Here is a 12877-nt window from a genome sequence, read left to right on the forward strand (position 1 = left end):
ATTTATTTTTTTATTGATTGGGTAAATTTTTTTACAGATATCATCAATCATCATTAACTTTTTTTATCTCTAAAAAGGATTATAAAGATGACAATTAAGGTTGAATGTAATTTCTCATACATTTATCCTAATCAAGTAAACACAATAAGTTTTTAAGCTTATTCCTCATAATTAAAAAAAAATCTTTATTTTTATCTCTCAAAAAGTTGACAATTGTTTTTTTTTTTTTTGTCCTTATTATAATTATGTCAACGTGACACTTGTTAATTGATTGTGTTTGATCATCCCAAATGACATTCGATGATGTCCATGATATACTGTTAGAATGTGATACTACTAAAAGAATGACATTTCATTATTTTGTGTTTTGTCCGATGCCTTCGGTTAACTCTCAACACTGACTAATATTTAGCATTTTCATTTGTGACATGCTGCCAGGTGAGAAATTCTTTATTGATGAAAATAGTCTATGCAATTTTGTTAGTGCAAACATACTTTTTAAATTCATCTATCCATTCTCTCACACACATACCGAAAGTAATAATTTAAATTTCAGTATAATAAATTTTTAATATACCTCAGATCTTTTCATATTAAATCACCCCTATTCATACTTTTTTATTTTTTATTTTCTCACTCTCCAATAAAAGTTTAAAGATATAAAAATAATAATACTTCATTAATATTATAAAATAACAATCAAAATAGAATATATTTTTTTGCTAAAATGTCAAATAAATATTTTTTAAAAGTTCTAAAAAATAAGGGAGTATTTCCTTCAAATAAACTGATTAAACACATTATATCATCTGAGAGAACTTGTGAGCAGATGACAGCAGACTTTGGTAAGGTCTTTCATTTTCCACCAAAAAGAAATACTAAAGGTCTTCTTTATGTTGCAATGGTTGCATTGCATTAATATTATTGTGACAGATCACATTCAGATAACCTACCAACACAAATGTTACCAAAAATATAACTAAAAAGAGAAATTGATGGTTCTTATAGTTCATATACGGATGAGTCCATAGCAAATCTCTTCATTTCTATACTTTCTTGCATATGTCTCTACCCTTTTCACGTGTCAAACAAGATGAACACAACAAAAGCCCTGTCTTCACCAGAAAAGCAGACAGAAGATCATCGCTTAAGTTGCCTTCTAGCCAAAGCAGGGACTTTCTTAGGGATATAGACCTTGTAGCTAACCTGCACATTCACAAATTAATAGTAATAAAAAAGGAAAAGTAAAGGAAAGGATTACATACCATATTTTAGGGCCAACATTAGTCAGTAACATTCAGAATATTGGAAAGATTAACACACGCACCTGTACCATTTCACCACCCCGCATCACAGTCATTGTTTTCTGCTCAAACTGGGAACCCTGGTTGGATTCATCTTGCAATTTACCTGATGTATTCTCTACTGATGAAACATTACCATCTCTACCATTGTCATTAATACTCTGGATTGCAGCTTCAGTAGTCATAGCTGCATTCCTTTCTACATCACCCTCTGTCACCGGGAACTTTGAATTGGTGGATTCATGTGAAGCAGATGTTATAAGTGAATCATGGCAAGATCTTTGTGTTTGTTTGATCAATTCTAAATTGGCTGTGTTGAAAATAGTGGATTCAGTAACTGTTCCACTAGGGTTGTCTCGTGCACATGCCAAATGAGGCTTAGAGGAACCAGATATTTCCTTATCCATATTTAAAATATTTTCGTTGTTTCTTGGACAGGCAATTAAACTTCTCCCAACAGGCAAATTAGTTTCTTCTCCAGTGGTCCGCTTATCAAATTTTGTTCCTACAACTGCATCATTGACAACAGACTTACCTTGAACCAATTCATGTGTATCAGTAATTGGATGCTCCACCTGGCTAACAATTTTATTTTTCTGATCGGGAGCATTTGCACTAGACTGAATCTCACCTCGAAACTTTCTAAGGTTTTCCAATGCTCTTTGCCTTAGAATTAACTCCAAGTCAATATCACTCACATTAGCGCCAAATGTCTCGCTTGTTTCCCTCGTAGATTCACTTGTCCCAGCATTATAAGCTTTAAGGTTGTTGCTGTCATTGTAGCTCGTATCTCTAAGTTTGGGCTCTGGGAAGTTGAGATCAGTGTTCATATCTACTACCTCATCCTCAACTCTCAATTTCTCTTCTGATGTAAGTGTATGATGATCCAACTCTCTCTTCATGCCCCCATCATTACTGTCATTACTTCTACAAGGGTAATCGTGATCATCAACAATCTCCTCCTTGGTTTCATTTGTACAAAATTCCCCATATTCTTCTGCCTCTTTTGTAACGGTAATAACAGATCGGAGCCACCTGGAATTTTTCTCGCCTAGATATTTCTCCTCAGTCACTTCATAACTATTTTCACTATAGGGACTGCAGGAAGAACAACTTCTGGCCCTGTATCTACTACTCTTTTTACTTCCACTTCTTCTTGATCTTCTTGTGTCTTTCTCTTTTCTTTCCGATCTTCCCCTGCGGCTCTTATATTGACTGTCATCTCTGCTAGCACTCTCATCCTGACATGTAGAGCAGCTCCGTGATCTGCTGCTAAATGAATCAACACTTGCTTCTCTCCTAATCTTTTTCTTCTTAAGGGGTTTCTTCCTCACCACATCATGCTCATTCTTCATCTTTGCCTTTTTTCTCTTCCTAGCATGATGAGAGTCCTCACTGCTGTCTCGGCTATAAGATCGTCCCCGACCCTTCCTCTTACGAGTTTTCCCATCTTTTCTCGTGCGAGACCTATCCCTTCTTCTTCTGTAACTATCTCCAGAACTTGTGGAAGCCGATGTGTCCAAACTTTTAGAATCATCATAGTCAGAACTAGAAAGAGAGACCTCACGGCGTCGAACTTTCTTAGATTTATGCTTCCTACTCTTCTTAATTTTACTGCTTGCCTTGGACTAAACCATCGAAATAAGCATAAAATCAAAACAAGTTTACATTTTTGTGATGACAAAAACAGGAAAATCAAAACTCAGTTAAACCGATCAACCCAAAAACTATACACACGGGTTAGAAAGCTCAACAACCAAACTATACGTAAATAATCGACATATTCACGATGAACAAAAAAAAACCTAGAACCCCATTAAAAAAAAATCCTAATCAGTTTTGGTACATGATTCACACACAGAATGACAAAATTTCAGTTCACAAGACACAAGCAATAACAGAAACAAAACATTCGTTTCTTTTCCCTAAAATCAGATAAATGAGATCGCAATAAATCTGAAACTTAAAATTATACCCTAAAATGCAAATAATAACAATAAAAAAGTAGAATACCTTGGAGGATTTCTTAGAACGTTTCTTCTTGAGTGAAAGTGATGATTTGTCCATTGGAGCGACCTGCAAAACAAAACCTGGAAAAAGAATGAGGAAGAAGAAAGTGTGGGGAGAAAAGAAAAGGTGTGAATAGTGGAGGAGGAATTGTAGAAAAAGGCAAAGGGTGTAAGAAATGTGGATGCTTTTTTCTTAACGAACAAACCCAATTGGCCAATCTCTCTTTTTTTTCAATCGCAACCCTTTCAGAATTCAGAACCAACTCTTCCGCCAAATGGGTTTTCTCTCGCTTTATGTGGGAAGATTCATCTTCATCATTATCAATCCGCTTTAATTTTAAACATTTATTTTTAAAGTAACATTTTAATTAGGAATATCAAACGGTCTAATTTAACCTAATACGCTGAAAATTGAGTTGCGCTATGTTATGTTGAACCCATTTTTTTACTAGGTTTAAAATTTCAATTAAATCCAATGATACATGGGATTGAGTTGATCCGTCATATTATTAAAAAATAAATTATTTTTATTTTGTTTATCTTAAATATTTTAAATTTTATGATTAAATATATTTAAAAATGTTATAAAACTCATAATAAATCAAGTGATTCAGTTATTCAATGGTACATTTACTTAATAAATTTAACAACAATAATAAAATAAATTGATCAATTAACATTATTGTTTCAATTTGAAAAATGTACTAAGCATAGTTTTAAAAATCGGACCGGTCATCAAACCGGTTAAGGTACTGGGTCAGTGGGTCAAAGGTTGAACCGGTGGGTCACTAGTTGAACTGCATGACTCAATTTTTATTTATTTTTATTAAAAAGTATTCATATTAAATATATTTTATACTTATAAATTTTAATAAATTCATATCTTATTTTAAATTTTAATTTTTCTATCTTATTTAAAATTATTTTTATTTTTATTTTGTAAAAAAATACATAAAAAAAATTACATGTTAAACGGTATATTAATAAAAATTAAAAATATAAATAATATGTACATATATAATATACTTGCAATTAATATCAGAAAATAATATATGTAATATTTACATAGATATTGCATTATTAAATATATAATTTAAAATTAATAATATACTATAAAAGTTATTTAAGTTGTATATATTGCAAACAAATATATTAGAAAAAGTAGTCATTGTTATATTTAATAAGACTCCTTGCTTTTTCATTAAGAGATTCAATTTTCATTATTATTTTTGTGATTTATGGTCCCTTAAAAAAATTATAAAAAAAAAAAGTGGTTGAACCGGTTTGACCCACCGGTTCACCGGTTGAACCGGAAAATTGACCGGTTCAATCCGGTTTGAAACGGGTCGACTGCATAACCGGTCCAACTTCAGATTCGGACCGGCTAGACCACCGGTTCCCGGTCCAACCGGTCCGACCGGCCGGGTCGGTCCGGGTTTTAAAACACTGGTACTAAGGATAATCTAGTCATTCAACTAAAATTACAACATTCAAAAGTATATTTTATCCTCTTGTAAACTAAGATTGGGATTTTTATACTTGATTATTATGGATTTATGAGTTTCAAGAATTTTAATTTCATAAGACCATTATTCACTAATGCGTAATCTTGGTTGTTATTAATATAGGATTTTGTCATTAGATTCAAATATCAGGTCAATTCCAATAATCTTTAAGCATATTTGATCGACTATATATTATATATAAAGGATCATATTAACCTCGGCTACCTCCATCCTTAGTCTAATTAGTGACTTATAGGTAAAGAGGTTAGACTGGTTTCAACCTCCTCTTGGTTTGACCTAATGAAAATACATACGAAAGATAGCACCATGTCAAAAAAAATTTGGGAGGATACACTTACTCACCAATCCCAAGCCTAAAGGGCATAGGGGTTAGGTCAAGACATTCTCCATGTAATGACCCTGTCCTTGAGGGCGTAGGGATTATGTCGAGACACTCTCCATGTAGACCATGTTAGAATGATCCTATTGAAATATATCCGGAAAGATACACTTATCTATTAGTTTCAAGCCTGAAAGGTGTAGATATATTTAGGAGGGTACAAAAATATATCCCTTATTTTATAAAACATTAAGATAAGTTATAATACAATTTTATAGGTTAAATTATACTTTTAGTTATTTATCTTAATTTTTATATTCATTTGATATTTTATCTTCTAATTTTATATCAATTTGGGCGTTTCAAAATAATGATGATTTTTATTTTTTTCATAATATTGAATAATTTTTTGACTGATGCAATACATTAAATTTGTCTCATTAAATTCACATGCATAAAAAGATTTTAACATAATAGATGTTGGAACTAAAAAAATTTATAAATATAGTAAAAATCGTGTAAAAAATACAAGTGTCAACAATTAAATGAAACTTGATCTCTTACTCACTATTAACTCACAAATTATATCATAAATAATGTGTACATTGTGATTTTAAAAATACAAGAAATAATTTTAAATACTGAATTAAGAAATTATTATTTTCAAAATTGTAGAACAATGAAGCTTTCATAAAAAAATAATAAAAAATAAAAAATAAAAAAAAAGATGTAACCTTTATACATAATTTAAAAACAAATAATAGACATGCATATGATTGACAAAAATATGACCTAACTTTTATTTTTATTCCTTTTCTCACTTTAATTAATAATTTTATTCAAGAAGATGAGTGATTTTTAAAAACCAGAGGTGAGGTGATGTATATATCATTTAAATACAGTGTAGGAGGGTTGAGTGCAATTTTCCAATTTTTTATTGTCCAAACAATCAAAAAGAATCCTCCATTTATTTTCTTCTTATTTTTATCTATTCAAACATATCTCTTTACTTCTATCTTTCCTCAATTTCACTTCTAATCCAAGCACAACATAAGCTGTTCTAAACGTTTAAACTAAATGTGGATGACACTTAGCTTGCTCATGATGCTATGGGCGGGAGAGGTGTTGTTCGTGGGGCTAGGGGAGAATGGATCTTTAAGTTCTCTCAATTCTATATGGCCTAGGAAATTCTTTTTCAGCAGAACTCCTAGCTATTAGAGATGGTTTATCTCATGCCTGGGAGTTGGATTATGGGAAGGTTGTTTGTGAATCAGATTGCTTGGAGGTAATTGATGTGGTACGCAACCTCAATGACAAACTCCTCTCTCTACATACCATGAAGGATTGTTTGTGAGAAATAAAAAGTCTCCTAGCCTTGTCTTGTCTCTTTTAAACATATCCAACATGAAGTGAATAAATATGTTGACTGTTTGGCAGGTTCGGACAGTCATAAGCTAATCAACAAAAAAGGTTCAAACTGCCTCCACCTTTGAAGAGGTTCTATACAGACACCAAGTAAAGAGCCAAATATTTTGCAGAAAATCTGAAATTACCATTTCATCTCTTTCTTTTCCAATGTTTTACTTTTACACACCATTGACATTTGACAACTCTCATTTTCAATTTTCATGTACTACTAAAAATAAAGTAAAATAAAAACTAAAACCAAAATAATCTATATTAATTTTGAACACTTTCTCAGGTCACCATTATTATTGTCCATACACACAAGTAGTACATTCTTTCTCCTTATCCAACAAGGCTAGCATGTTTTAAGCATCTTCAGTATCACTCATGCAGGCACGACTATCGATATAGAATTCAGCTGAGAAATCAACTTCATCAACAATCCTTCCTCTGTTGCATTGACACAGAGGATATGCATACTTAGTATAAACACTATAACGGAAAAAGAGCAACAAAATTGCCTTAACCAATAAATTATAGCCAATAGGAAAACAAATAATACCTTTCAAGAACAAACTTCCCTTCTTTATACTTTTGACTCTTCTCGTGTGCAGATTCCTGAGAGAGATAGTAAAATTTAAAAAATTATGTGGCAAGCTAACAACTAACTTGAACTAAAGAATGAAGGTTGACACAGAATGAAGAATTTAAATTACTCTGGACACCTAATCCAGCATAAAATCTAAGAAATTTCATCTGTAACATTGATTCCAGATTACACGAAATCCAGAGAGGCTAAGAGAGGAGGATTACATATTTCCAACCAATTATTTGACCACAGCAACAGCAAAAAATATCTGCCACAGTATGTAATCCTGAAAGCATCATCCTTTCTTCTGATGCTCCAATTGTGAAGTTCACACTGAATCACAGATACAGTATAGAATATTCAGGCCTAGTGATATTTTCAACAAATAATGACATTCAAAATAATTCTCTAACTTTTATTTACTTAATGGGCAAACAAGTAGTTTTATAAATGTGACCTCAAACCAAAGAGGCTTATATACCAAGGTGCAATACATTGATTATTAGTTTCTTTGCATTTTCAGATGCCAAAGACATTGGTGCATGGATATCATGTTAGAAGTTTTATTACACAAAATGCAGTCATCTTAAAACAGCTTTAGTTTCTGTTTAGGCATGTTCCTTGTACTGACGTTTGAGCAAATGCATCGGGGTTCCAGTTCCAATAGCATAAATTAGTTGACTTAGAAGCAAAAATGAAGGAACAAATATTAACCAAAAGGTCCAAAACCAAATGTAAACGCAATTCGTCTTACTTACTTTGTTTCTTAACTCAATATGCTAAAAGGCTCAAATTAACAAGGGGACCAAGAAATCAAATGGGAATAAAACAATTAACAATTTTAAAACAAAGAAAGGCACATGTTAGCAGACACAATGTAAAAACATACCTGTTTTGAACAGCTGACACATAAAAGTTACTGGCTTCCCTTCACAGGATTATTTACTAAAGACAAAAAACCTACGAATTAAACAATTTTGGAATAAATTTATATAGATTTATTATGTCAGCCCATGATTAGATGCAGCACGGTATAACACTGCACCATATCTGCTATACTCTTTTGAACATCATCAAGTTCTAACCAGCTCATAAGAAACTTGTGCCAATAATATATAAAGATTAGGCTATTTCTGGATCATTGTAAACTCATGAATCCAATTCCTTAGGCAGTCATTGTAATTAGTAAATAAATCTAAAATCGAGTCTGCAAAAAAAAAAGGATGTTGAATAAAAGAGCAGTGCTGTCAGAAAGAAAAATGAGGAGATTTATTAGGGCCTAAGTTGAAGGCTGGAATTTCTGAATTATCATTCATTGTGCTTAAATAAGCTGTATGTCTATTGACATGAAGGAAGACGAAACAACTACTAAAGCATGAAAAATTGCAATAGGATTAAATAATATCTTCAACAAATATTTTAGATAAAGATTTACTGGGAAAAAACTCAGAAATATAAATGCATGGTAATGCATTATTACTAGCAAATATTTATGCAGATAGGATTAAATAATATCTTTGAAAAATAAATGCACGGTAATGCATTGGCTGTCCAGCTTCTTAAAACTCACAAATATTTATGTATTATTACTAGCAATCAAAACTTCGATCAGTAGATGCCAGTCACATGGATTTTTAAACGTTCAATGCATTCAAGCATGTACATACTTTTCCAATCAAATCACAAAAGGAGAATTCAAGCCAAGAAAATTACTCCAACGGATCAATTTTCCCAAGCAACTGTACTATACAGTTTTTGAACTCACGTGAAAAGAATTGGAAGGCTATCAATGCCTTAAAGCATTTTTTGCTATTAACTTGTTTGTATGTTGCTAATAATTTTTCCCTGTAGGAATTCTTTCAAAACATAAATTTAACATTTAATCCATAATACTAGATTATATGCAAAAAATAAAATCAAAAAATATTCAAAAAGTAACATCCATTCTAATCTGTATGTGTTGGCATATTTAAAATTATAACTAATGCACAGTGCAATCAGTTGAAATGTGTTGGCCGTGAACCCACATACATAGGAGAGGAAAGAAAAACTGTATTTATGCTGGACACACCTCCCAGTCACCGGATACCGGTTGTCCAAGTATACCAGACATGCCTCCTAGTCACCAAATACCAGTTGTCCAAGAAACCAATGCATACTCAGGCCCCGAAAGGCCAAAGACTCCCTTAACGATTCAGTCCCTCGGATAATCAAATATCTCAACAACCCCATTTGGCCTCTGAGAAGGCCGAGCACTCTCCAACCCACTTGGCCTACCAGAAGGCCAAACACCCTATAGCACTACTTTGGCCTTTGAAAAGACCGAGGTAATAACACGTTTGGTCACCATATGAGATTACTTAAGGCAAGTAAATCTTAATCCACATTAACACCATATTCCCTAATCGGTAATCATGTGCAACACCCAATAAAGTTAGTGTAAATAGGGGACAGATCAGGTAGTAATACTGTTCGTTATTGCAGTGTTCACTTATTAAATATGCATTTATTACTCTGATCCGAGCTCTTACATAAGCTATGGAGTCCCTTTGCAGGTACTCCCACCCTCCAGAGACTTCAGATTACTTGCTACATGCAGAAGACGACACAAGAGAAGTTACTAAGTGTATCCCAAGCAGGTATAGTAGTAAAGGCCTGTCAGTGAGTGAGAGAAGGAGAAGCCTTAAATGGGACAAGAACCAAAAAAATGATGAAGGAAGGAAATCTAGGTGTGGAGAAATTTGTTGGAAGAGATAAATGCCTATCAGAGGGACAGTTGACAAATGGAGATAGGGGGAACAGAATTGGAGAATCATAAGTGTAATGACGGGGGAAATCATAGAAGGGAGGACCTTGGCCAGAAGGACTGAAGGAGGAATATGCATTAGTCCTTGATGTGTATTCTTTTCTTACTCTTTTTTACATTTTGTCAGTTTTCTACATTCCTCTGTGACTCGTTTCAGGCTTTCAGCAGTGTGGGGTTGTCTACTGCTTCTACTGTTGATTTCAGACAAATTTTCTCTTCTGCAAGTATCTGAGCTCCATTCCTCTTAGTTGAATATTATCCTGATTTATAGTTTCTATCAACATGCCTCATCTTAAATTGGTATGCAAATATGTGACTGCATTCGGCTTATATTCAGTTAATAACTTAATATTGTGAAAAGATGGTGAAGGATTTCTTTTCAAAGATAATAAAAAAAAAATAGTGCTCTTTGTGTATTACAGAATGCAATTTTCATATACGTTTGACTTTTGCATAACATGACCATCATATCTTCTGGATTGTTGGGAGTACAAAAAATATGTTAGATGCATTTTCATTTAGTAAAATGAATATATTAAAAACCTGAGCCTCAGGCATGTTATCTTGTCATACATGCTACAAAGCTAATGAATTTTAATTTCTTAATCACTAATGGATTATCCAATAAAAACTGAAATGTACTCACGCATTATTGAATAGGTATGCTTTTCCCCTGCGGCAATGAAACGCCTGAAAGAAGGTTAATAGAAGATTAATATGAGAAGTGTTTTCACAACCCAACAAAGCAATTAGAGACTCGGAGCATTGTATTGGCAAAAACCAAGCAAAATCAATAGTACAGACATTACGCTTGCCTTTAGGAGTAATACATTTAACTTTTTATCTTCTCCCACCTCACTATATGTCAGCTATATAATTACTTTATTGAAATATGAAGTTATGAATATCATGGAAAGATACTACCACAGAATAATATGGATAAAAGATATTTAAAGCAATCATGCAAGAAAGCAATCAAGAGGCAAAAGGACATATTGTATGTTCATACTGAAAATTCTTACATAGTGTATGTTCCTCCGGTTATAGTTTGATTCAACATACCAGCTGAATGATAATTAATTTCTAACCCATATTGATGATGGATTAGGCCCCTATACAAGGTATAATACAGCAATAATGGAAGAACTACAATGAATCAATCATCAAAGTCCAAGTATTTTTCCACTAAGAATAGATAAGTGACTAGGCTATCCCCACTCAATTCTTTGCTGTTTATAAGCCTTTCTTGTTTACCAGATAGCCAGTATTACAAGTTTGACATTCTTTTCTAATTCTTTAGTGGATGTAGGGGGTGAAAATGGGAATGCTTACAAGGGAAAGAGAATAGCAAAATTATCATAAAGGGTAACTAAAGATATGGTGGAGCTGCTAGAAATTGTGAAAGAGTACATATTTTCCAGGCAGGCAGAGTAAGAGACACAATTATATACAGGACAGAAAAAATCCAATAACAATCCAACAACTCAAAATACATTGTTGACATTGATTAATTTAGAAAGTAGGTTTAGAGCCTAAGTCAATCAATGGTGAGTGGCCCGTTTTAGGAAATCTAAGATAATTCCGATGACATCTTAGAAAGTGAGTTTGAAGTCTAAGTCAATCAATAGTGGTGGCCCATTTTAGAGAATCCAGATAACTATGATGAGATCTTAGAAAGTGGATTTAAAGTCTAACACAACCTTACAAAACTGAATCTGACTTATAAGATAAAGATTGTCTCTTACTAATATATTTTATTAGTCTTATTTCTATTCGACGTAGAAATAATGTTGAAAGCAAATGTGGGAGTACATGATTGTGAAGGTTCAACCTGTAGAACTTACAAGATTACTGTTCAATGTGGCATCAGTATCTAACACTAAAGGCTTAACCCCCCAAGCCCATCCAGGCACAACACTCTAGAAAATACATACTTATAAACATGAAAACATCAAAGCTTAATTTTGTAACCAATCAAGGCACACTAGACCATGTTACAAATACCAGCACATAGTTCTTAAATCTCACCCACCTTATACTATCTCAGAACAAATGTTCATTTTTCACCTACTAAAAATGTCTATAAAACAAAAACCAATGTCCTGAAGGTATGCTTCATTCAAGGATGCATCACAGACAGTTACTCCAACAACAATTTACAGAAAACAAGAAAAGTTGACAGAATATAAAAGCAAGCATAAGGTAAGCAATTAACTACCCTGGAGATGAGATCATCTGCAAGGGCCAAGTGAGTTCTGCAGAACTTGCATCTATAAGACCTGCCCTCGAGCTCCACCGTGAAGATTCTTCCCATCTTCTTTCTATTGGCTTCGAATTTTGACGTCACCACCGTCACTATGTTGAATTGCTCAGAAGGGTAGATGGAAAGAGAAGGAACAATATTAGCATAGCAGTGGAACTGTCAATGGAACACTCCTGTTGAAAGAGACACGTGTTGCTGTTCCTGCTCGCCAAAATTCTTACTGAAATAACTTATTATTTTTTATATATAAAAAAAAAATATTCAGCGTACTAAATTAAATAATATTATGGTGATTAGTCACGATAAACTTTGTGAGAACATTACGTGTATTAGCTTGATTTGCAGTGATTTACTAAGGGTTGATGATAATTATAAAAAAAAAAATTGGAATTAGCCCATGATTGGAAAATTCTTTGAACTGAAGCAAAGGGATAAAAGGATAAGATTTAACGAGCGTCGAGGTAGGTGGATCTTGTTGCATCCATGGCTCTGGATTTCTCTCATTATGGATCAATAGATAATGTTTAAAAATTGAAACTTAGCCTTTCTAATAATATTAAAATATAAAATTATTGAAATTTGATATATTGGTATTTTAATATGTAATTATTACAAAATTCAAAGGCGGAAAAGAACTAGAAAAAAAAATCGTTA

The 12877-nt window shown here is 32.9% G+C and overlaps 2 protein-coding genes across 2 annotated transcripts; both read right to left on the bottom strand.

The window, feature by feature from the left end:
- Nucleotides 1–830: 830 nt before the first annotated feature.
- On the bottom strand, nt 831–3635 carry LOC109815565 (transcriptional regulator ATRX-like protein). Its single transcript, XM_020380315.3, has 3 exons — nt 3318–3635; nt 1328–2932; nt 831–1206 (listed from the first exon to the last, which is right to left on the bottom strand). The coding sequence occupies exons 1-3, from the start codon at nt 3369–3371 to the stop codon at nt 1141–1143; spliced, it is 1725 nt and encodes a 574-aa protein (XP_020235904.1). The 5' UTR covers nt 3372–3635; the 3' UTR covers nt 831–1140.
- Nucleotides 3636–6688: 3053 nt separating this feature from the next.
- On the bottom strand, nt 6689–12442 carry LOC109815566 (Yippee family putative zinc-binding protein). Its single transcript, XM_020380317.3, has 5 exons — nt 12179–12442; nt 10607–10650; nt 7379–7487; nt 7128–7183; nt 6689–7015 (listed from the first exon to the last, which is right to left on the bottom strand). The coding sequence occupies exons 1-5, from the start codon at nt 12272–12274 to the stop codon at nt 6931–6933; spliced, it is 390 nt and encodes a 129-aa protein (XP_020235906.1). The 5' UTR covers nt 12275–12442; the 3' UTR covers nt 6689–6930.
- Nucleotides 12443–12877: the final 435 nt, after the last annotated feature.

Source organism: Cajanus cajan, chromosome 10 (genome assembly GCF_000230855.2).
Source record: "Cajanus cajan strain Asha chromosome 10, NIPB_CcT2T_4, whole genome shotgun sequence".
NCBI classification, from domain to species: Eukaryota; Viridiplantae; Streptophyta; class Magnoliopsida; order Fabales; family Fabaceae; genus Cajanus; species Cajanus cajan.

Excerpts from the sequence above, each read along its gene's own strand:
- LOC109815565 (XM_020380315.3), bottom strand. The coding sequence starts at position 3,371 with ATGGACAAATCATCACTTTCACTCAAGAAGAAACGTTCTAAGAAATCC. Across the intron at positions 2,933-3,317 it reads GTTCTAAGAAATCCTCCAAG|TCCAAGGCAAGCAGTAAAAT; the intron begins GTATTCTACTTT and ends TCGATGGTTTAG. Across the intron at positions 1,207-1,327 it reads GGGGTGGTGAAATGGTACAG|GTTAGCTACAAGGTCTATAT; the intron begins GTGCGTGTGTTA and ends GTGAATGTGCAG.
- LOC109815566 (XM_020380317.3), bottom strand. The coding sequence starts at position 12,274 with ATGGGAAGAATCTTCACGGTGGAGCTCGAGGGCAGGTCTTATAGATGC. Across the intron at positions 10,651-12,178 it reads CAGATGATCTCATCTCCAGG|GCGTTTCATTGCCGCAGGGG; the intron begins GTAGTTAATTGC and ends ACCTTCTTTCAG. Across the intron at positions 7,184-7,378 it reads AAATAATTGGTTGGAAATAT|GAATCTGCACACGAGAAGAG; the intron begins GTAATCCTCCTC and ends TATCTCTCTCAG.